The sequence below is a fragment of the Serinus canaria genome, chromosome 6, assembly GCF_022539315.1.
Source record: "Serinus canaria isolate serCan28SL12 chromosome 6, serCan2020, whole genome shotgun sequence".
Taxonomy (NCBI): Eukaryota; Metazoa; Chordata; class Aves; order Passeriformes; family Fringillidae; genus Serinus; species Serinus canaria.
Genome location: NC_066320.1, coordinates 11,133,025 through 11,157,085, shown reverse-complemented (window position 1 = coordinate 11,157,085; position 24,061 = coordinate 11,133,025). Strand labels below are relative to the sequence as shown.

Here is a 24,061-nt window from a genome sequence, read left to right as displayed (position 1 = left end):
TTTTCTGCCTTGACCTAAAGAATTGGAACAAGTTCATGTATTACAGAACAGCTGTATGGCTTCAGACAAAAGCTGCAAGGCACTTTGAACACAAGTTGTATTTGAGAGTGAAGGACAAAAAGATGATTGTATCTATGACTCATTTAGTAAATTTTTGAAAAAAAAATACATTAAGACTTATTTATTTACATATACCCTCTCCCTCATAATACCTTCTTGATGAGAATGCTTATTCAACACGAAGGAGGTACTTCCATAGCAATGGTATAGTAGCCTCCCCTGGACTTGCCAGCATCTCTGCTGTCATATGATCAGGTGATGCTGGGGCAGGAATCAAATGTGTTCAGTAGTTGAATTACTCTTCCGCTTCCTGTAAAATGCTCCTGTTTATAGAAGAAGGGGGGATTTTACATGCTAAATATTGAAAAATGTATTTTCTTCTACATAACTTATCAAAGAGATAGTGAGGACACAAATTCACCAATGTCACTTTTAGTCACTGCAGGGTGTCCCGAGCTCCTCCGTAGGAGGAACCTGCAATCACATTCCTTTCTTCCCCGCCGCCTCCTCCAGCAGCAGGGCTAGTGTGACAGCCACGGCCCCGCAAGTCCAGCTGGAAGTCACCTGCCTGGGAGCAGGATGGGGCCAGCAGCGGCACAGAGGGAGCGGCTCACGCCCAGACACCTCGTTAGCAGCCCTGCCCCTCGCTGGCTCTGCCATAAGGAGAATCACCCCTGCCAAGAGGGCTCAGCATTGAGCAGCGTCTGCACCTACAGGACTGACCTTCAGGCGGGGCACAGACCTGAGATAAAACAATGGCTCACTTCTCACCCGGGTGCCTTGCCCTCTGCATGCCTGGTCATGTCCCTGTGGGTGCAGGGCTTGGTACCTGCAAAACGCCTCCACCTAAATGGTATTAGCGACAGGAGGAGAGGACACAGTGTTAAGCTGCACCAGGGGATGTTTAGGTTGGAAATCAGGAAGAATTTCTTCACAGAAAAGGCGATTAGACAGTGGAATGGGCTGCCCGGGGAGGTGGTGGAGTCACCGTTCCCGGAGGCTTTAGGAACGCGGCCCTCAGTGCCCAGGCGGGGCTGGCACGGCGGTGCTCGGTCACGGGATGGCCCCCGTCACCCCGGGGCTCAGGGCTGAAATCCACATTGCTTCTGCCATTTGATGAATTCCGCCCGAACTCACTGCACCGAAAAGCTCTTCATAGGCTTTTACCCTCTGATTTGTTCGTCCTCCCCTTGGCAAGGATTGATATTTTTATCCTTCTCGCAGTAATTGCTGGGGCCGCATTTGTCAGTTCGTACGGAGCTGCCCTGAGCCCGCGGGCAGCTAAAGGTCCCCCCGCTCCGGGTGCTGTGGGGCCGGCCCCGCCGGGCAGCTACCGCCGGCTTTCACAGAGCTTGCAGGAGAATAATTTATTCCTGAACACGCACACAGGAGCCGACTCCCGGTTCCCGTCCCGGCTCCCCGTGCGGGCTGCTCGGCCCCGCTGTCACCATCCCGCTGTGGGACAACGTGTGCGCCGGCAATAGCGCTCCGCCGCCGCCGCGCACGGAACTCCGCACGCAGCCACTGTTTCTGGGAGGGCAGCTCCGCAACGGAGCGGTCGGTGCGGGCGCACGTGGGCCGGGCGGCCGGACCGGGCCGGGGGGACAGCATCCGACCCGGGGGACACAGCACGGGCCCGGAGGGACGGCGCCCGAACCGGGGGACAGTATCCGACCCAGGGGACACAGCACGAGGCCGGGGGGACAGCGCCGGGCCGGGCAGGACAGCATCGGACCGGACAGGACCGGGGCCCTCGGCACGCACGGCCCAGGTGAGTGGTGTGTGCTTGTGGGGAGCGGCCCCACGGCGGGACCCCTTGGCGAGCTGAGGAACCGCGGTGTACCCGGCAGCTCCCCACGCTCGGCCGCACCGCCGGGGCGCTGCCGGCCTGCCCGGTGCCCCGGGCCGGGAGTGAGGGGCCCGGGGGCTGCCGTGCGCCGGGCAGGGGCCCCGTGAGCGGGGTGTGGTGGTGCTTGCTCTGTGTTCTCCAGCTGGTGCGCTGTGTACACGTGCCCTGTGCTAACTGTGCTCTCTTCCTGTGCCAGCTGCCACACGGAGGAACTCAGAATCCTGCTAGCTGTAAACAGCAGTTGAACCAGTAAGATGGAGGAAAAAGAGAAGAAGAAGCATCGTGCGAAGCATAGCGGGCCAAAGGCAGAGAAGAAAAGGAAACGTTATCTCAATGACCTGGGAATAGGCGATGAGGAGAATGCACGGAAGAGAAACCCCAAAGCCTTTACAGTGCAGTCCGCTGTGCGGATGGCCAGGACTTTCCATAGGTGAGAGTGGGAACTGGCTCCAGAGCCTGCAGAGGCGGCTGGAGGAATGGGAGTTGCCCGGGCTTTCTGTGTTACTTTGTGTAGACATAAACAGACTCTGATTTTCACTGGTGTGTCTGTTTGGCATTCATCATTCACCCAGTCACGCTGTAGTTTGTGTGTGTCAGGAGTGGGGTGCTTTGTGCATCTCTGTTGCACTGTACACTGTGTTAATCCATGGAAAGCAGGACAGCTCCTCAGGCTCAGTGGGAGTTCCTGGTGTCTCTGCTTCTGCTCCATTTTGTGCTCAAGCCTTTGCAAGTACTGAAAACTTTCAAATAGTAAATGCCACTATCCATGCCGTTCCTGTATTTATGTATTACAAATTTCTCCTCAGAACTCAGGATCTGAAGACTAAAAAGCATCACATTCCCGTGGTTGACCGGACTCCTTTGGAGCCTCCTCCCGTGGTGGTGGTTGTGGTTGGCCCTCCCAAGGTTGGGAAGAGCACTGTGATAAAGTGTCTCATTAAGAACTTCACCAGGCAAAAGCTGGTTGAAATCCGGGGTCCTGTAACAATTGTTTCAGGTGAGAACAAAGATAGGAGAAATGGAAATGCTTCTTTTGTGCTCCTTGCTTGTCTTACTTTGAGAGCTGGGATGTGCTCATGTTCTCATCATTTTTGGTCATTTTGAAAATATCATTTGGATATGTGATCTGACATATGTACATTAAAAGAAGATTCAGATAATTTTAAATTAAAAAATTACATTTTAGTAGCATTATAAACAGGTAAAAATAGACACTTCTTCAGTGATTAATGTTGGATGATTTACATGCTAGACCAGAATCTGGGTCCCAGATACCCTGGAGGAACTCCAGGAATGTGAACTGAAAAGAAAACTGTGAATTGGTTTGCTCCCTCTGTTGCAGTTTTTGATGCTTAATTCTGTTTTTAGGTAAAAAACGCCGGCTGACCATTATTGAATGTGGATGTGACATTAACACAATGATTGACCTGGCTAAAGTTGCTGATTTGGTAGGTTAACAATGGAATGTGATTTCTGCTATAATTTATATTGAAAATACTGCTTTTGATTGGACTGCACCAGTGTCTGGTTTCTCTACACATTTTTTGCTATCAAAGGCAAACCGTCTTCGGTTTGAAAGAGAACAAGACCTGAGCTCTTGGGCACACCTTATGTTCTGGAACAACCCCAGCTCTTTCCTCATCCTGAGGGTGGGGGAAAGTAAAGTGTGTGTGTGGTGATGGTGGGAAGGATGTGAAACAAGTGACATGCTGCTGAGCTTCATTGCTAATGCAACTGGTAAGCTTCTAGTGGAAGGTGTTATAACAAGCCAAGGTGACACAGTGACTTCTCATTAAGGGATTTGGTTAAACCATATAAAATCTGAAAATGGGTTTTAGTAAAGAAGTTTTCAACTAATGTCCAAAGTAGAAAGACTTACTAGTTTACTACTTGGGGTTTTTTATGCACCCTGAGGTCTCCATCTGTTTTGTAGCAATACAGCTGATGTCAGTGAAGTGTGGTCACTTTTGTAATTTACTTGCAACTTTCGGATCAAGAGATTACACCAACTGATCCTGGAGATCCAGTGCATGATCCCTTTGTTTAGAATTTTACTTCACATGTGGATTTGGAGGATATTCACAGCTGATTAAGTCTTGGGATCCTTGTCTAAGTATTAACTGTGTAAATATCTAAATACATGTGTACACTGATCTAGATATTCTTCTACTCTTATGTTTTCTACTGCGTACGGGACTGATACCAAACAGTACCAAAACTTCTGCAGGTGGATGTTTCAGATTCTGTGTGCACATGGTGGTGCTGAGAATCTGTTTGGATTTGTTTTTTAGGGGGCTGAGATTACACTAGTGCTTGAAGATCTGTCATCAGTTCCTGTATGCTTTAAGTTCTTTATTGCTTAAACTCTAAACCAGCTTTGCTTCCATTTTCATGTGACAGTTGGCTGCTGTTTCCCTGTGTCAGTGCGTTTTAGTGATGTGTAACAGCAATTGCAACAAGGGAAAAAAGTTGGTTTCATTTTACCCTACTTGGCCTTAGCAGCATTACTGTATCCAAGACACAGATATAAGAGTTTTATTAATTTTCTAGGATGTTCCTGAAAATCTTGGAAGATAATAATTTTTGCATATTTTAAATTCACCAGGTGAACGCTTGGTGAGATCTTATAATAATACTGAATGTTATTGCATTCCTAGAGTGTCTAGAAGATCTTTAGCAGCCAAGTTCCATACTTCAGATAAAAAGCCAAAGTTGGTTTTTGGGGTATATGAAAATAAAGTACAGAACCTTTTGCAAAATTTTGATTCTTGAGAAGCTGTACAGTTTAAAGGTGTGGTCTTTGAAATAAGTTCATAGTGCACTGTGGTATTGCTGTAGTGAAATGTTAATATTGTGTTTGCAGGTTCTCATGCTCATTGATGCCAGCTTTGGATTTGAGATGGAGACTTTTGAATTCCTGAACATTTGCCAGGTACATGGCTTTCCCAAAATTATGGGAGTTCTAACCCACCTGGACACATTCAAGAACAACAAACAATTAAAGAAGACTAAAAAGAAGTTAAAGCACAGATTCTGGACTGAAGTGTATCCGGTATGACTTTTAACATTAATTTTTTCATGTATTTTGCTTTATGGAAGCTAAATTAAAAGTGGGTTGATACGTAAGTGTTTATTATATTCTCACATCTTTTAAATAGGTAAGTGGAAAATGTTGATACTGTGTCAGATTGTTTCATCTTTCTTCTGTTTGCTAAAATACTTGTGTGATTATTCTCTATCCCAGTGTGGTAAGCTGCTAAACTTGCTACTAGGTCTGTTATGCAGGTGCTGTGCAGGGGGGATCTGCTTGTAGGTCTGTATGAGGTCTTGAGGATGTGAGTAGTTTTCCAATGAGATTTTGGGGACAATTTTCATGTTGAAGTAAACTGGTTAGTTTGATCTTTCAGAACCAGTTGTAAGGTAATTTTCAATTAAGAGTTACAAATTAGAATTGCATTAACTATGTATTTTTCTTGTTAGCTTTATGGGTGTTAAATTGAACTTTTTTATGTTTTTATGTCTTTTTAATGTGCTTAGGGTGCCAAGTTGTTTTATTTGTCTGGGATGGTTCATGGAGAATATCAAAAGCAGGAAATTCACAATTTGGGGCGTTTTATCTCAGTTATGAAATTCCGGCCTCTCACTTGGCAAACATCTCACCCGTATGTTCTTGCAGACAGGTGTGTGTTTTTCTCTCTGTTCTTTATTCTCAGCCTAGATAGCACCTTGTTGTTTGAAAAAGCTGTGCTATTAGCCCTCAGCTCTGTGTGTGAATGGGTGTTTGTCGTTTCCTGAGTGGCTTTGGGAAGGAAAGGTGCCTCTGCAGTTCAGTTCAGTTTTCACTTGTGTCAGGTCATGTACATGCCTCTGGTATATTGTAAATACTTTTGAAACACAGGATAATTAAAATAATCCTGCTTGTTGATGAGTATACTGAATTTCTGTGGAAAAGAAACAGCATACTAGTGATAAAACAACAGCTGGTGAATTAGTCCTCTGAGTTCCCTGGAATATCCCGTCTGCTCTGTCTCCCAGTATAGCATTTGATTCACAGTCTCCTTGGAACATGAAAGTAATCTTGATGGGAGCTGTGCCTGCTTGAAAAGTTACCTCACCTTTCATATTTTATTGCCAGAATGCTTACAGTTATGACTAAATTCCCACAATAATCCAAGGTGCCTTGAATGAGCCTCTTCTTTAGCTCTAATTCTTCAGGAAAAATTATCAGAGAAATAGGTAAGTGTTGTGCAAAGTCTTACAAAATTCATAAAGAAAAGAGAGGGAAAAGGCAAACCCCACATTCTGTAGTATTTCAGTAACAATGTTTTAGGTTGCTGTAAGTGCTGCAGTTTCATGATTGTTGGGTCAGCTTTAAGCTGATCTGCAGCTGAGTTGTGTTCCCCATTCCATTCCTTGGCTCTGTGTGCTGCCTCTCCTGTGCAGTAGAGAGGAGTTTCCCCCTCCTCTGCCAGCAAACAGCCACTCTTTTCTGTGGTAGCTTTTGTGTTGCTCACCAGCATTCTTAGGGAAAAGAAGGTGTTGTGTGGCTGCAGAGAATGTGACTTTCAGCTGTTTGCCCTCCAACGGTGAAATTGATTAGAGGAGGGTTGTGTGTACAAAGCCGATAAAGAGTAGTTACAATGTGTTAAGAAAGTAGTATCTGCTCAGTGAAGTGTCAGTAAACCTTCTGGAAATTTGTTGAGCAGAATTATACAGATTTTAGAAAAGAATTCTAAAATGTTTTTAGAAGATCATTTTTTCCATGAATTTTTTCTTTCTTATGATAATTCAGTTTTGATTATTAGAGTCTGCAGATCATGCAGTGGCAGCAGTGATGTTCTTTTTTTCTTAAATTACCTTCTCTCAAAAGTTACCATTGAGACTCTGGATATTTTAACTGTTATTTTAAATGTTGAGTAGAATGGAAGAGCTGACAAACCCAGAGGATGTTCGAATCAATCCCAAATGTGACAGGAAGATATCACTGTATGGATACCTGAGAGGAGCACACCTAAAAAACAAAAGTCAAATTCATATGCCAGGTAATTTCTCAGTCTTAGAACTCTTTCTGTACTGATATGTGAAAAACAGCATAGCTGAAATTGTGTCTTTAAAGTATGTTATACAACAGATTTTCCACCTTTCTGTTATGTTTTTGAATTTTTTTTCATAATGTACATTTTTGCCAAAATAAATCTTGTAAATAGTTTTGCTTTAAATTGTCCAGTTTTGTTGCACTGATAAACACATTATTCACAGTATTTAAAATTTTTCATAAGTGTATCACTTTAGAAAATGCTTAAAATGTAAAACATATCAGCCCTAATAATGAAAAGTTAATTTGAACTAGTAAGTTAAGTAATATATTTATTATGGTCAGAATTGAATCATATTTTAAGTGAATTATTAAGAAGTTTAAATTAAGAAATACTGTGATAATGAATTTACAGACCTACTCAGAAAAGTGAGTTGCTGTTTTTGTCATTTGAAAACAAGCAAAGAAACAAACAAAGTTTTGCAGGATTCTGGTGAATTTATTTATATTTCTTTGAGTTCAGTGGTAATGCAGAGGAATTGGATGATTGGTACAGAGCTTCCTGTTGATGAATCATTGTCTGTCCCCTCAGGTGTTGGAGACTTCACTGTAAGTGATGTGAGTTTCCTGCCAGACCCCTGTGCTCTCCCTGAGCAGCAGAAGAAACGTTCCTTAAATGAGAAAGAGAAGCTCGTCTATGCCCCTCTTTCAGGAGTTGGGGGTATTGTGTATGACAAAGATGCTGTTTACATTGACCTTGGTGGAAGCCATGCTCATGAAAAAGAAGAGGTAAAAGAATGCTGCTGGTGGTTTAAATTCTCTTGGAAAATATAGTTTTTATCCTTAAAGCCAAAATAAGTGTTTAAAAATAAGCTTTTCTAAAATAATCAATTTTTATCTATCCATATTGGATAATTAGTTCTTTTCTCCTTCAGAGATTTCAGATAAGGGATATTTCTATTATCTGTTATTGTACAAAACATTGGAAGATCACAATATTAAATACCTAAAGTTTATGTAATAACTTTCCAAATATTGACCTAAGATTTATGAAATCTCCTGGTGCTGGACTATTACTGTTGTTATTTGCAGGGCATGGTGATTGTTGGGAGAAGATTTAAAGGATTTGACTGGTCAAGGGGAGGAAAAAAAAAAATTTACCTACAAACAAATTGAATTCAGTTTTTTCCCCCTGTATTGTGCTAAGTGTTAAATACCTTTGGGTCTGTGACAGTGTGTTTGCTGGTTTTTACTGTAGTGGTTGCAAATTGTGAAGGAGTCCCTCTTCAGTTTTTCTTGGGTTGATATTATAGATATTCTTGAAATGTGCAGAGGGGAAGGGAGACCTTGCCATTCTATTCCAAGAAAATGTTTCTTTAAAATGCTCTGCAATTTTTTCTTGCATATGCATATTTCTGCTGGTTTAGACTGATAGGTGTCATTAGACATTTGTTTATTCAACTTAATTAAAAAGTAAAAAGTCTTGTCTTTTCAGGAGGAAGTGAGGCCAAATCAGGAACTTGTTCAGAGCCTCATCTCCACACACTCAGCCATTGATGTTAAGATGGCATCAAGCAAGGTCTCTCTGTTCATGGACTCTACACCCTTGGGTTCAGAAGATGTAGGACAAGAGTAAGTTTTGAACATGAGCAGTGTTTGAACATGAATGAATCTCTAATTTCAGGCTCTAATTTAGGAAAAATTCTGAATAGAGCACAGCCTGTAAAATGTCTGTTTCTTCCTCTACTGAGATTACTCATATGCCACACTGTATTTTGGGATAAAAGTAATTGGTAGTAGGAAGTTTTGCAAGCAGTGTAGTCCTGCCTTCCAGGAATTTCTTGCTGATACAAGTAACATTTCTGTTTTAATTCATTCCATGGAAAAATGAGGAAATTTCTTGGAATTATTTTTGGCTATAAAGTTCAATAGTCTTGAATAAAGAGACATTAAAGGATGCCAGTGCCTTTCTAATGGTCTACGTAACTTCACTTTCTTTGAAAGAAAATTTGTAGAACTGTTACAAAATATTATCAGGAAGCTTAATTCTTTCATTAAAATTTTCTTGTATTTTACCATCTTACCCCAAATGTGGTCTTTGGGAGAACAGGTTTGTGATGCCAAAAGAAGAGAGACAGGTGGATTTGAAGACTGGAAGAGTTCGTCGGAAGGCCATATTTGAAGACGATGAAAAGGAAAATGATGATGTAGCAAGTGATGAGGAAGATGACCAAGAAGAAGAAGATGAAGAAGAAGCAGAGTCTGAAGATGGAGGTGATGGTGATGATGAAAATGATGCTGAGGAAGAAAGTGAGAGGGTTCTCTTGCAGGAAGGGATGGCTGTTAGGAGAGCCAAGCGTCTGAAAACAGAGGTGGCTCAGGAAGAAGCTGTGAACGAGCTACCAGCATTTGCTGACAGCGATGATGATCTGGAGATGAGCTCTGAAGAAGAAGGAGAAACTGCCCCTGAAGACAGTGAGATGGAGGAAGAGGAGGAGGGGGATGTACAAAGGACTTGTGAAGATGAAAGCTCGGGTAGTGAATTCGAGGCTGCAAATGAGAGAGCTGAATCTAAGCAGTGTGACATGGATAGTGAATGTACAGAAACGAAACCGCAAATCTCAGAGCACAGTCCCAAAAGAAAAGCAGTGCTCACTACAGATTCAGGAAACTGCACTGCAGAAGAGGCATCAGAATCTGAGGATGAGAACTCTTCCCTTGAAGAGGGTGATGATGAAGTAGGATCACAGGAAGAATTAGAAGCTGAAGAGTCAAATAGGAATGGATTTCAGCGCAGTAAAGCAAAGAAAGCTGATAGTGTTAGACACACCAAAGTCAAAACTGTGGATACTGAGGATGATGATGTGGAGAACCTGCTGAGAGAGGAAGAGGAGTATGAAGAAAAAATTGATCTTTCTGCTGACACAACAGGTAGACCGTAACTGTTTAATTTTTACTGTCCACTTTAATTGTACTAATTGTTAAAGGATATAATTAGTAAATACGCCATAATGTTGCCTGTCATATATATAAAAATATGTATTTAAATATAATTCTTAGGTAGCAAAACTTCAAGTTAGGAAAGCTTTAAATGCTTGGAAAACCAGGTCTTTCATTTGCATTGTAGTATGCAGCGTCAGGTTTCCTTCCTCTAGAATGGAGGTGATTCATTTTATAAACAAAATTTCATTGATTTTGCATGTACTTCTCTTTAATCTTTATAGCTATGTGTGTAAAACAAATTATGATGCTCTATTACATCTAGGAAGACTAAATCACGTTTGGGGGAATGTTACTAAAATGCACTAACTACTCACTGAGCACTGGAACAGGAATCTCCATCTTTGGAGATGTTCAAAGGCCATCCTGACATGGTGCTGAGCAGCCTGCCTTAGGTGTGGCTGCTTGAGCAGTGGGGCTGGACACAGAGACCTCCAGAAGTCCCTCCCAGCCTCAGCCATTCTGTGAGTCTATGAAGAAGACATGTATCATCATGAACATGATCAAATCTATTACTGTTGTTAATAAATTTTTAAAATTCTATCTTAAAAATAAAATCAGTGGTATAATTTGTTATCTGCAGTTTATGTTTCTGTGTATATATAGAATATGAGAAAAAGAAACTGTGGGTTGTGTCTACACTTCTTAAGCCTCTTGTTATGTCCTTATTTAAATTATTTTTGTAGTTGCTGATTCTTCTTCCTTTCTGCAATTTTTTCCCTTTTCAGGTGCACTTAAATGGAAAGAGGACCTCACACAGAAGGCAGCTGAGGCCTTTCTAAGACAGCAGCGATCAACCCCCAATCTTCGTAAACTTGTGTATGGAACAGGTACAGATCGGTTGTCTCAATATATGCTGGCTTTTAGCTGTTACCAAGTTTTCAAGTCTGAATATTTGAGCATGGTCTTTTGGTGGGAGTCTTGAGGAGAGTTAATTGACTTTTTAATTGCTGATGCTCATTTTCACTAATAATTGTAATGAGAAGACAGTTTTTACTTTTCCCGTAAAAAGCATTTTGAGTTCATTTTCCAGACTACTCAGTTGTTACTCATGTTTTCTTATACAGTTGTTTCTTCCAAACATTTAAACATTTGGTTATTTGTGTAATGATCTGATAGATATTATCAAACCCATTGTGGTAATTGTATTTCCTAAAGGGATGTTGTCTGTCGGCTGGTTTCAGGAATTTCTGTCTCACAGTGACTGTGGAAGAGTCTCTTATACATGACTTAGTATCAGGTGTTTGTCAATGGAAAAATAGCTGGCTTAAAAGGAAGAGAAAATTGCTGTTTATGTAACTTGTCCTGTTTTAATTCACAACTTCTACAGTTGTTGTCTGAGAGTGCCAAACTCATTGTGCAGAACCTTTGTAGAGCATGATGAGAATTTGGCCTTTATAAACCTTCCACAGTGCAGGTGTGGGAAGACTTTCTGACAGATTGTCCTGTCTGGTAGTCTTGATTTACATGCAAGCTTAATTCCTGTTCTTGTTCTTTCCTATTCACAGATCATTTTGCTATTGTTTTGATTTGTGATAGTAAACAAGCATTGTTTGCTTATTGGGAAGTGTTTTTTAATATAATTCCAGTTATGAAAACAACTGGATCAGCGTACCTTTTTCTTCAGGCTTTTACATTTAAAACTGTTCCAGTTTGCTTCTTTTATTTCCTCAAACTGCTGCAGCTGTTGGGAAACATAAGGAGAGAGGTGGTTAATGAATTTCATGCATGTACTGTGGGGGAAATGATCACAGCCTCTGTGTTTGGTTTAGCTGTGGAGGATGAGGACCAGGAGAGTGAGGATGCAGATGATGAACTTGGAGGTTTGTTTCGTGTCAGCCGTCCAGACGAAGCATCCAAACAGAAGGCTAATGCTCTTGACTGCTCCAAATTTCTGGTAGAAAATCCACAAGATTGGGATTTAGAAGAGGTAATGCCATTGGATAATTGCTTCTGCATATCTTGCCTTGTTCTGTCCTGGCTGTGTCTCATAAAGCATGACTGAGTCATTGAAACAGACCTGTGGGATTTATGGCCACAGTGTCTAAGATTCTGCCACTTGCTGTCAGTATAAGTAACAGATTTCAAGGTTTGTTCTTAGAAGAGTGGCAAGTTACAGTAAATCAATTTAATGCTTGTCTCACTTGAGTATTTGGTGGATAATAGTTTGTTATTTACCAAAAAATAAAAAGCAAGGGAGACCCAAGCAAAAATACAATCTAGGGTAGAGATTTTGGTAGTGCAAAGACCTTTGGGCCAGAATTAAACTGGGTTCACAATCCTGCCTTTGGGAAGGCATTGTGTAGTTTTGGTAATGGTGTCTTGATGTGGAGCTGCATGTGAGAATTGTCTCTGAGGTGATGTCTCTGATGGGGGAGTGGGGAACATTTCTGTTGATGATGAGCTGCAGCTGTGCAAGGCAATGACACTTATTTTGCAGGTTATGAGTAGTATTCGAGACTGCTTTGTTACTGGAAAGTGGGAGGATGATAAAGATGCAGCAAAGCTGTTGGAAGAAGATGGTATGTGTAACACTAAAAATGATTCTTTTACATAGGATTTTTAAGAAAAGTAGGACTTTTTAATTATGTATATAGAATATTGTACCTTAGTGCTATACTTGCAGGTTTTTCTTTCAAGCTGTTATATAAATTATTATATAGATACTAACATAATTACACATTGCTATCAGTCTCTGTAGAAACAGTAGGCACACACCACATTCTGGAAATTTACTAAACGAAAAATAGAGTATGTAACTTGAAATACTAAATGGAGTCCTTAGTCTGAACACTTGGACATGCCAGCTTTGAATTATGTATCTTGAGTTCATCTATTCATCATATATGTTTTTTTCTTTTGGATAGTCATGGTAGAAATAAACAGAAAATATTTTTTATTGGGAAGACAAACTTGCCTTTCATATCTGGCTGAAAAGTGAGATCTATCTTCAGATGTTTTGGAGGTGCTCTTTTTGTTTGTTTTGTTTTTTTTTTTTTAATTAGGAAATACTTAAAAAATTAATAATGTGACTGTATCTTTCATGCATCATGATTGTGCTTTAACATGCTTCTATATGCATATGTTTTTAACCCAAAGACTCAGCTATATTTTTTTTTTTTAAATTTAACATAGGAGTACATTTTTTTTTTTAATTAAACATAGTAGTTAAACAATTGCTGTGCTGGTGTCTTGTGTCATTAGAGTGCACAGTAATGTATTGGGAATCCTTTGGGGTGATCTACACTTCATTTACATTTTTTAAATCATAAGGGTGTTGAAGGGGTAAAGGAGAAGCCACGCTGAGTTTACCTGGGAATTTTCAGCTGGAGCTGTAGAGAGGGCAGAACAAACATATAAAAAATTTGATGGGAATCAAAAATATTTGGACTGAAACCAATCTCAGCAGAACTGAGAAATGCACAGTACTGAACATGAGAGATGGTGTGGAGCAGTACAGCAGAATGGTTAACTAATGCTCACATGTCTTGGGTGCTCACTGTTGCAGAAGAGCTGTATGGAGATTTTGAAGATCTGGAAACTGGGGTTGTGCACAAAGGAAAGGCTGCTGCTGGAGGAGAGCAGGTCTGATCTGCATTTCTATGTTCTTTAGCAACATAAGTGTGTGTTTCTTATCAAGTGATAGGCATCCTATGTAATAAATTCCATGTTCATAGAATCAATAGGAAGGAAATCAGTGGGAGCATGAAAGAAAATTTATGTTTATTACTGACTTTATCTAGAGTGACATGTTTTTAGCCTGAGCCTGAGTTTTTGTTTATAGTTAATTATGTAGAAGTCACCTCACTTATTTAACAGTAGGTGTCAGGCTTAATCAAGAGCTGCAGGATCTGGAGGCAGGACAGAAGTATTTTAAAACCAAATGTAATCATAACTGTTTGTACTATGTCATCTCATCTGATGCAGAAGATTATAGCACTCTGTTTAAACACAACAAATAGTGGAAGCCTGACACAGTTTCTTAGTTCATTCCTCTTATCTGCATAAAGGTTGGTGCAAGCAATTTTATGCTGTGGCTTGGATATCTTCCAATAACAGAAGTGTAGTTGTCTGTGACAGTACAAACTGAAAAATCAATTTCTTTTTGGACTGAGCAACTTGATGGCTTTGCTTTTGTTATAAAATTGAGGGTAATGGCATCATTTTGGCAGTTTTCAAATGGTCTGTGAACAAACTTCCTTCTCCCTGGTCTCTAGAGTGCTTCTAGCCTTCCAGCAGTTGATAGCTCAATGCTATCAACAATTCCTTTTTTTTCCTCCTTTATTATATATGATTATCTTAGCTCTAGAAAAACAGGTAGGTCAGTTCTAGTGTCTGTTCCCTTACGTTAAAATCATCTTAAGTCAAAAAAGTTTTGTCAGTGAAAAGGAATATGATTAGATCCATGAGATCTTTTGGTCCTTGCTGAAGTTGTCTCCTTGTATGAATAGCTTACTAATTTCAGTCTGAAATTGTAATATTTTTCAAGTGTCTAATAATTGACACTATAAGAAAGTATTGTTTAATCATATCTGTAAAAGTATTGTTTAATAATATCTATCAAAATGTTGATCAGAATGGGTTGTTTTCAGTGAAGCATTTTACATGTTTGCCAACTTATTGTTGATTAGTCTGGAAGTGAAGAAGAGGAAGAGGAAGATGAAAAAATGTCCAAACCAGAACCTGAGGAGGAGGAAAAGAAAAAAGAGCGCATGGACAAGAAAAGAAAACTTAAAGAAATGTTTGATACAGAATATGATGAAGGGGATGCCACATACTTTGATGATCTTAAAGAAGAAATGCATAAACAAGCACAGGTACCATCTGCTAATTTGACAATTTATCTGGCTGTATGTCTTCCAAAATGCTCCACAGAGTTTGTCTCCCAAAGATTTTTTCCTGGAGACTGAGGTAATGCTCAGGAGGTATTTCAGAAAGAAATACATGCTTGTGATTTTTTTATGCTTGAACTTTTTTATTCTGTTATCTGGAAAGGAAAGCAAGCAAATAAGCCAAACAAATGAAAGCTTAATTTTAAATGAGTGCAGTATTTAACCATAGTTTAAATCACTGAATAAGCAAAGATGTATCATCTAAACTTCAACTGCTTAAAAAGTTTTTAAACAAAAGACATCCTTTTATGTGTAGGAAGGTGAAAATCCTCCTCATATTAATTTCTGCCATATATTTTCCTGGTATTATCTTTAGTGTGATTTTTTGCAGTGTTACTAATGGAGAAGTAAATTCTCTGTGACAGTCTTTTTCATCCAACTGTAAAGTTATTTTGAGGAAAAAATAATTAATGACCATTGCTCTGTACATGGGGTAGAAGTCTAGAGCATAACTGTATCCAGAATGTGAGGTGTTGGTTTTGTTCCAGGCCTCAGGCCTTTGTTTTTTTAACATGAGAACTTGTAAGCTTAAAAGTAGCTTCCTTCTTTGACTGACTTGGGAGGACACTGCCTTACATTAATAACTTCAATAATGTTAATAACTTCACTGTCTTGTCTTTTGACAAAATTTTGCTCGTTAAATTAATCATTACCTGCTGGTATTAGCCTCTGTCACAAAGGATAATAGGAGCTCTGGTATGCTGATGCACTGAGAGCGCTTCAAGGGTAAAGAAGGACATTCCAGTAAAAGAATCAGTGTCTTAATGGTAGCTAAACATCAGGAGCTAGAGCAGGAGGTTGAGGCTCCTGTTATGCACAAGGATATCCTCTTAAATATTTGCACAGTATCTGCTTTCGTGTCCTGTGATACACAAGAGCTTTTGATGATGTACAGTGTGAGGATGCACAAAAATATTTTTAAGTTGTTGAGCTGCAGCATCCTCATGAAGTGACACGTTAAAGATCAGGACATTAACTTTAAATGATACTTGGGCTCCTAAATTAAAAAATGTACTTTGGACAGTTGTATCTTTAAAATCCAAAGTCACCCTAGTGAAAGATGTATCAGAAGTCACTCAGCCATTTGCTTCTCCTGGGTACTGTTTTTCAAGTAGACTTGACAGGACCACTTGGGATCGCAAATTGGAAGGGCTTTGTGGTGCTAGAGATCTTCCTCTGAACAGGAAGTTCTATTAGATCTTTCCCAAAAAGATTTATATAAATGTTAGCATGTTTTAAGGAGAACCAGCCCTTCATGAACAAGTTGCTAATACTTGAATTTTGTGAAACACATTTCTCTTTGTCACATAGCTTAACCGAGCGGAATTTGAAGATCAGGATGATGAGACCAGAGTGCAGTATGAGGGATTCAGGCCTGGCATGTATGTTCGAATAGAGATTGAGAATGTGCCCTGTGAATTTGTCCTGAACTTTGATCCTCATTATCCCATCATCCTGGGTGGTCTGGGCAACAGCGAGGGAAATGTTGGCTATGTACAGGTACGTGGCCAAAGGGCTGAGTGCATTTTATCTCTGTGCAGGTGTGCTTCGGGGTGTCTGGAGTTACTGCTTTCTGTGTACTTAAAATACAGTAAACACAGACAGAAACTTCCATCCTTGTCTTCTGAATAGGGGATTTGCTTTTGACACAAAGTGCAATTCTACAGTAGAGGATTTTGGATCTTTACAGGCTTAATTGGATAACTGGGAAAGGTTACTGTTGTTTAATGTTCAGCTGCAGAGGTGTCTCAGGACTAAGGTCTGATACTGTGATTGCTAAATTGCAAACATTAATTGTTCTCTGACCTTCATGATCTATATACAAGTGACTACAGAAAAGCTACTAGCACATATATAAATGTGTTTTTAATATAATACTTGCTTGTATGCTTTGAGTGAAATACTGAATGATCTTCCCAGTCAATCTAATATTATTGAAGATAAGCAAAGATAAAACTTAGTGTACAAAGAATTCTAGAGTAGATAGAAGTTGCTTTCAATCATTCCTGAAAAACTAAGACTTGAATTTCAGAATCATGTTGCCATCCTGTAGTAGCATGGTTCACCTTCTCTTCCAACCAGCTGCGCCTGAAGAAGCACCGGTGGTACAAGAAGATCCTGAAGACTCGCGATCCCCTGATCCTGTCGCTGGGCTGGAGGCGCTTCCAGACCATCCCCATGTTCTACATCGAGGACCACAACGGGCGGCACCGGCTGCTCAAGTACACCCCGCAGCACATGCACTGTGGGGCAGCCTTCTGGGGTGAGCCTGCTGCAGTGTCCTGTCTCACCTCAGCAGCGTGCAGCTCTAGCTGTGCATGCACATGCACTGTGGGGCACTTTCTGGGGTGAGCCTGCTGCAGCTGTGTCTGCCTCACTTTGGCAGTGTGCAGCTCTCAGGCTTTGCAGGATGTACCAGGAAATGCAGCTTTTGCAGTGAGAAGTACAGCTTTTGAAATTTCCCCATGGAACAAAAAATAACACCAAGTAGTATGGGAAAATAGGCAGTTCTCTGATATTTGTGGATTATTTAAATGATTTGTGAATTGCTTGGCTTTTAATCTAATTCTGAGCGTTCTGTGAAGTTGTAGCATATTGAAGAGGAACCTGACTTATGTGCACATAGACTTTGCACACATTATGGGCCCAGCCCTTGCATGAGTAACTTCTTGTTAACCATTCCTTTATGGGGCTTTAAATGTGAGCAATAGTTTGAGTACTTTAAACTTTGTTTTTTTTTCATTGAGTATATTCGCCATGTATTTTTAAGCTTTTGGAATTTAAATAGGGGCTAGATATTGTGTAGTAAAACTTCTCAGAAATTTTAAAATTACTTCTTTTAGGGCCCATCACTCCTCAGGGGACAGGATTTTTGGCAGTGCAGTCGGTCAGTGGCACAACGGTAGGTTTGTTACCACAGAATGTTAATTATTGCTTTCTATGGATATTTGTGGAAAATATATATATTCTAGGAAGAAGGTTTACATTATGATAAAACAGTGTACTTGTTGGAACTATGGAAGTAGCTGGACTCAAGCTTTTGAAAGGTGTATTATGTTGAGGTGGGAAACTGTATGAAGAGGTTTTTTTTGTTGTTGTTTCTTTGGTTTTTTTTTTAACAAATTTCTGGAAGAAATTGTTTACTGTGAGGGTGATGAGGCTCTGGCACAGATTGCCCAGAGAAGCTGTGGATTCAAGGCCACATTGCATGGGGCCATGAGCAGCCTGGTCTATTGGAAGGTGCCCATGGTAGATGTGTTGAATGAGATGATCTTTGAGGTCCCTTCAAAACCAAGCACTTCCATAATTCCAATTTAAATAGTGTTAAAGCAGTATTTATCAGATATAATCTTTATTAGATATATATTAATCAAAGGTAGGTTCATGTTTGCAGACAATTGGTAACAAAAGCTTTGCATGGCATTGTAAGGAGCTTGTCAGTAATCAGTGATGATTATTATCTCCTTCCTAAAATATGCCTTCAAGTACTATTGCACAGTTGTCTTTTTACATGTTTTAAAAGTCTATTTTCATCATTTGTCCCTCACATAAAACAGTGTCTTAGAGCAGTGCACAAAACACTTCTCCTTTGAGACTTTCTGTGTGAGAAAGATTCTGTTTCATAAAGAAACACAGTGAGGTAGATCACAAGGACTTTTAGATTGTTTGCAAGGTCATTAGAATGGCAGTTCTGGAAATCTCATTGTGAATGGTAGGAATGTTATGTCAGCAGCACCTCAACTAGTCCGTACTAGTCAATCTGCATTTTTCATGCTGCATTACTTCTGTAAAGGTTAGAAATTTGGAATCTTAAAAGTGAAACGTGGAGTGCAGGTGCCCCACAACATCCTTCTCTCTGAGTTGGAAAGATATTCATTCAGTGGGTGGACTGTTTAGTGGAGGAGGAGTAGGTTGAATGGCCACATCTGGAGGGTGGTGGTCAACAGCACAGTGTCCCACAAGTGGTGTCCCTCAGCAGTCTGTACTGGGACCAGCACTGTGTGATCAGCACTGACCATCAGTGACACAGGCAGTTTGCAGGCACCACCAGGCTGAGTGGTGTGATTGACATGCCTGAGGAATGGAATGCAGTCCAGGGGAACCTTGAGAAGTGGTCCAGGGGGAAGCCCATAAGGTTCAGTGAGGCCGAGTGCAAGGTCCCGCACCAGACCTTGGGCAACCCCCAGTGTCAGTGCAGATTGTGCTTTGAAGGGATTGAGAGCAGCCCCTGCTGGGAAGGACTTGGGGATTCTGGTGGACGAGAGGCTGGACATGCTGTGGTTGTGCAATTTGCAGCCCAGACAGCAAGTTGCATCCTGGGCTGCAGCAAGAACAATGCCAGCAGCAGAGCAAAGGAGGGGATTCTACCCCTCTGCTCTGCTCTGATGATACCCCAGCTGGAGTACCACAGCCAGCCTTGGGGCCCTCAGCACAGCAAAGACAGGGACCTCTTGGAGCAGGTCCAGACAACAGTCACAAAGATGATTGGAGAGATGGAGCACCTCTCCTAGGAGGAAAGGCTGTGAGAGAGTTGGGTTTCATCATGGAGAAGAGAAAGTTCCGGGGAGACCTCATTGCAGCCTTTCAGTTCGTAAGAGGGACTTAAAAAAATGTGGGGATAAACTTAGCAGGGCCTGCTGTGATAGGATAAGGGGGAATGATTTTAAATTAAAAGAGTTGATTTAGACTAGATATGAGGAGGAAGGTTTTTACAACAATGATGGTAAAACACAAACAGGTTGATGAGAGAGGTTGTGGATGCCCTGTCCCTGGAAATATTCAGAGTCAGACTGGCTGGGGCTCTGAGCAATCTGATCTATTGGAAGATGTCTCTGCTCACTTCAGGGGGGTGGGACTAAATGACCTTTAGAAGTCATCTAGATGACCTTCCAATCAAACTGTTTTATGATTCCGTGATTCTAAATGGTGTCTTCACTGTTTGGGAAACACACATTCAGCAGTGTCTTTCATGTCTGATGTTTCAGCCTGACTTCCGGATTGCTGCCACAGGAGTTGTGCTTGATTTAGATAAATCCATAACTATTGTAAAGAAATTAAAGCTAACCGGTTTTCCATTCAAAATTTTTAAGAACACTTGTTTTATTAAGGTAAGTTCATAGGTATGTATACTGTAAAACCAGAGGTACTGATGTTAGGTATACAGCCTGGGATTGTCTTTCCTGAGGCATAAGTTCTCAGTTCTTGTTGAATGCTGTTCTGGAGCTCAGGAGCTGCCTGTGCTTTTTGGAGCTCCTTTCTATGTGACCTCTAAAGGTACTCATTACTACAAGGAATATGAATAATTGTTAACCAGGCAAAAATTCTGGAACAGTCTCTTGATTCACATTCAGTGTGGTTTTTTTCTTCCTTCCCACCCACTGCTTCCTTCCTAAAACCTACTGATTAGCAGTGGCAGACACCTTTGGAGGATGCAAACCTGTGCCTGGTCTTAACCTACTGATCAGTCTGATCACACTAAATTTCAGCTCTGGAGTCAAAGGACACTTCTAGCAGTGCTTAAGACTTCTCAGAGTTACAAAAATGTCCGGGGTAGGAAGTGCTGCAGAAGTGAATGTTCACTGACCTTCCCACTGTGCTTAGCTGGGCTTTCAGGCTCAGGGAGAGCTTAGGTTGTTCTGCATTTGAGGCAGCAAGCAGCTAAGCAGTGATCCCAGCAATGAAGCATTCAAGTGTTTGCACTAGGCATAGACAGATTTTTTTTCTTGCTTTTCTTGTGATATATGAAAGAAGCACAAACCTTCAAGAACTGTATTGTATTAGAATCACAGAACTAGCAACTTAATGCAGCTTGTTTGCTTTTAAGTGATCCTGTGTTCCAGCAAATTACTTTAAAGGAGAACTGTAAAAGCTTCTGTAGATATGTTCTGTTTTAAAATTTTAAATACATATATTTAATGCTTAGCAACCTTGCCTGTGATGTATGACTAAGTAGATTGCTTTCAGTAGCTCACCTAAAGTCAGCTCAGTGGGTTTTTGGTATGATCAGCACTCTTAGTCTAAAGACAATGCTATGCTCCTCCTGTTTCTTTGTAAGATATGCTTGTGGGAATTTTGTTTCTGTGGCCTACATAGGTCATAGAGAGACTTGGCATCTTGAATGACAGCGTGTAATTGACATTTTCAGGGAATGTTTAACTCTCAGTTGGAAGTGGCTAAGTTTGAAGGTGCAGCAATCCGTAGTGTGAGTGGCATCCGAGGCCAGATCAAAAAGGCTCTCCGAGCTCCTGTGGGTGCTTTCAGAGCAACATTTGAAGATAAGTTGCTGATGAGTGGTAAGTTGCACATTGCATGTAAGTTATAACACAACTTTCATCCTTCTTCACAGATTGTAAAGCCGTGTCTCAGAATTCTGGGATCTGATAATTGAGATGTGAATTCATAGAGTAAAAAATGCCTTGTGAGATGCAGAGTGAAAGTCAAAAGAAGTGTATAATTTATGTTGGATTTCTTTCACTTCTATTCAGAAGTCATATAGTATGCAGATGAAAAGGTTTGAGTTGAAGACATGCATCTTTAAGTGTTTTAATGCTTTACAGAGCATGGTTTTAGTGTTTTACACAGCCTTTCTCCTTGAACACGATGAATTTAGTGGTACAAGTGCTAAAAGGAGACTTATCTGAGAACTTTTTTCTGTAAACTTTTGGGGAAATTGTGCAGAGGATCTCCTGTGTTTGCTGAGTGTCACTGTGATACTGAGAATATGACTTTTTACTTACTTGGATTTATATGACCCATTTTCCTAAACACACCAAAATCACAGATAGTGCAAAATAAAAGCAACTTAGTTATTTTATAAAAATAGGCAAAGGAAAAGAAAATTGGTTTTGTCAGTAATTATACAGGCACAATACATATATGAATTCTGTTGCTTGTTCTTGAATATCAGTGATGAACAGGATGATATTCAGCTGCCTACTCTTTAGGAATGTGTGCAGGTCCTGCCTTTATGGAGTTTTGCATTGCTTTTACCACAAGTTGAAGACATTTAGTCTATATACCAAACACAATGCTAGCATCTGGTGTAGTATCTGTTCTGTTCAGGCAATCTTTGCTTAGTGTGGATGTGATGTGGATGTGATAAACTCTTTACATTTCATATTTTTAGAGCCAAGTAACGTTCCCTTTTCTTTCAGATATTGTTTTTGTGAGGACTTGGTATCCTGTTTCCATCCCAATGTTTTACAACCCCGTAACATCCCTGCTGAAACCAGCAGGTGAGAAAGATAGTTGGAGTGGAATGAAGACAACAGGCCAGCTGAGGTATGAGCGAGGCATCAAGCTGAAACAAAACAAGGATTCTCTCTATAAGGTACATTTCTGTTTTGTTTTGTTTTTTAAAACCAGTCACATTTGCAGTGTGTCTCAGACCTGTGCAAACTGAGAGCAGTATGAATACATGTTCATACACATGCATGTGTGACTTTAAATTTTTATCTACAAGGCACAGTCCTGGCATGAGATGGAAATAAAACAGTTGAGAGTAGATTGTTATGGGTCAGTTAAAGTTCATAAAGTAATCTGCAGGGTAGAAGTCTTCTCCAGAAGCTTACTGAGACTTCTGCTGTAGTAATTGGGGTGAACATATCATTTACAGTTCAGTCCAAGGATGTCAGAGGATGTTGGTTTTTTTACTTTTGGTCTGTGTTTTTTATGCTTTGTTTGGTTTGGGGTTTTTTTGAGGGGTGTGTATTTCTGTTTTGGTTTGTGGTGTTTTTTGGGGTATTTTCCCCACTAAAAGATGCAAAATTAAAGCTTTTTAAGATCATGAGTGTTATATGTGTGTTCTGTATTCATTCCCTTAGCCTATCGTGAGGGAGAAGAGGCACTTCAATAAGCTCCACATTCCTAAAGCACTGCAGAAGGCACTGCCTTTTAAGAACAAGCCTAAGAATCTTGAGAAGAAAGGCAAGACTCCAAAAGACCAGTGGAGACCAGCTGTTATCAGGGAGCCTCATGAAAAGAAGGTAATTATGACTTACTCTGAAACAAGGACTCCTGAAGGTTAAATGTGTTTAAAGCTTTTCTGACTATTGTTTTGGTATTTGAATCTACTGCTAATGCTAAAGATATATATGTTCCTGGTGAAAAATGATCACATGCAATTTGTTTTGTTCCTGTTTGGCACACAGTACGTATATGGAACTGTCACTGAGGGGATGGTGTCTATTTTTTAGACTAGTAGGTCAACTGAAAGCTAAATAAGACTTTTGTCCTTGTCACAGCACTTGCAAGGTGTTTCACTTGGATTTAGTGCTCTCATATTATGGGTGACTTAAATTGGCAGCTGCAGTTTTTTATTTGACTTGTCATTGCCATGCATTATTAACACAGACAGCATTTGAAGCAAATACTCTGTTTCCAAAATTGAGAATTAGAGTGCTTGCAGAGGCAAGAAGATCCAAACTGCAGTTTAAGTGTTCTATAGTAGCAATTAGGCATAGCCTTTTAAAAGCTATCTAACCAAAATCAGAGTTCACAAAAATTAAAGCTTTGATTAACTTCCTAACAGGATAAATAATTAAACCATTTTAGAAATTGGGTAACAGGTGCAGAGATAATTAGGAACTTGCCTTGAATCTCTGATTCATTATGTGTGTCTGCTGAGGTTACACTGTTTCTTGCTCACCAAAACTGAGCTGCATGTAAATTTATTGTCTGTTTTCTGTTCTAGATATCAGCTCTACTCAGTGCTTTGAGTACAGTGAATAATTACAAGATAAAGAAAGCCAAAGTAAAGCATCGGGAACAGCTTAAAGAATATCTCAAAGTTAAGCAGAAGGAGGATGAACAGAAATTCAAGAGGCAGAAGGAGGCTAAGAAAAAAGTCTACCGCATACTGGGACAAAGGGAGAAAAAGAGGCAGAAGTCAAGCTTGAAAGGATCTAGTAAGGGAGAGAAGAGTATGTAAAATTTCATCAGGTTTCAGACCAAATGAGGAAATAGGGTAGCTGTGCAATTTTCTCTTGAAGAAACAAAAAGGCCTTGGACTACGCCAAATGTAGCTTTCAAGAGAAGGAAGAAATGCAAATATGACCTTACTCACAGTCTTGAATACATTTGGTATTGTATATAAATAAGATGTAGAAGTACGAATTGTGGTTTTTATACAGGAATATTCTGGAGGACTGTATTTCAGTATATTTCTATGCATACTGCATATTTCTGCATTTTCTAGCCAATAAAGTATTTTAATCAATTACAGAA

At 40.3% G+C, this 24,061-nt stretch overlaps 1 protein-coding gene across 1 annotated transcript; it reads left to right on the top strand.

The window, feature by feature from the left end:
* Window positions 1–1,628: 1,628 nt before the first annotated feature.
* Window positions 1,629–24,061, top strand: BMS1 (BMS1 ribosome biogenesis factor). The gene is made up of 23 exons (XM_018911000.3): window positions 1,629–1,831; window positions 2,106–2,339; window positions 2,716–2,906; window positions 3,278–3,357; window positions 4,773–4,961; window positions 5,447–5,589; window positions 6,830–6,951; window positions 7,537–7,733; window positions 8,440–8,576; window positions 9,055–9,875; window positions 10,673–10,774; window positions 11,717–11,874; window positions 12,385–12,466; window positions 13,453–13,529; window positions 14,576–14,761; window positions 16,148–16,336; window positions 16,919–17,099; window positions 17,680–17,738; window positions 19,822–19,944; window positions 20,982–21,129; window positions 21,991–22,166; window positions 22,660–22,821; window positions 23,529–24,061. Exons 2-23 carry the CDS (start codon window positions 2,164–2,166, stop codon window positions 23,763–23,765), a joined length of 3,936 nt encoding a protein of 1,311 aa, XP_018766545.1. The 5' UTR covers window positions 1,629–1,831; window positions 2,106–2,163; the 3' UTR covers window positions 23,766–24,061.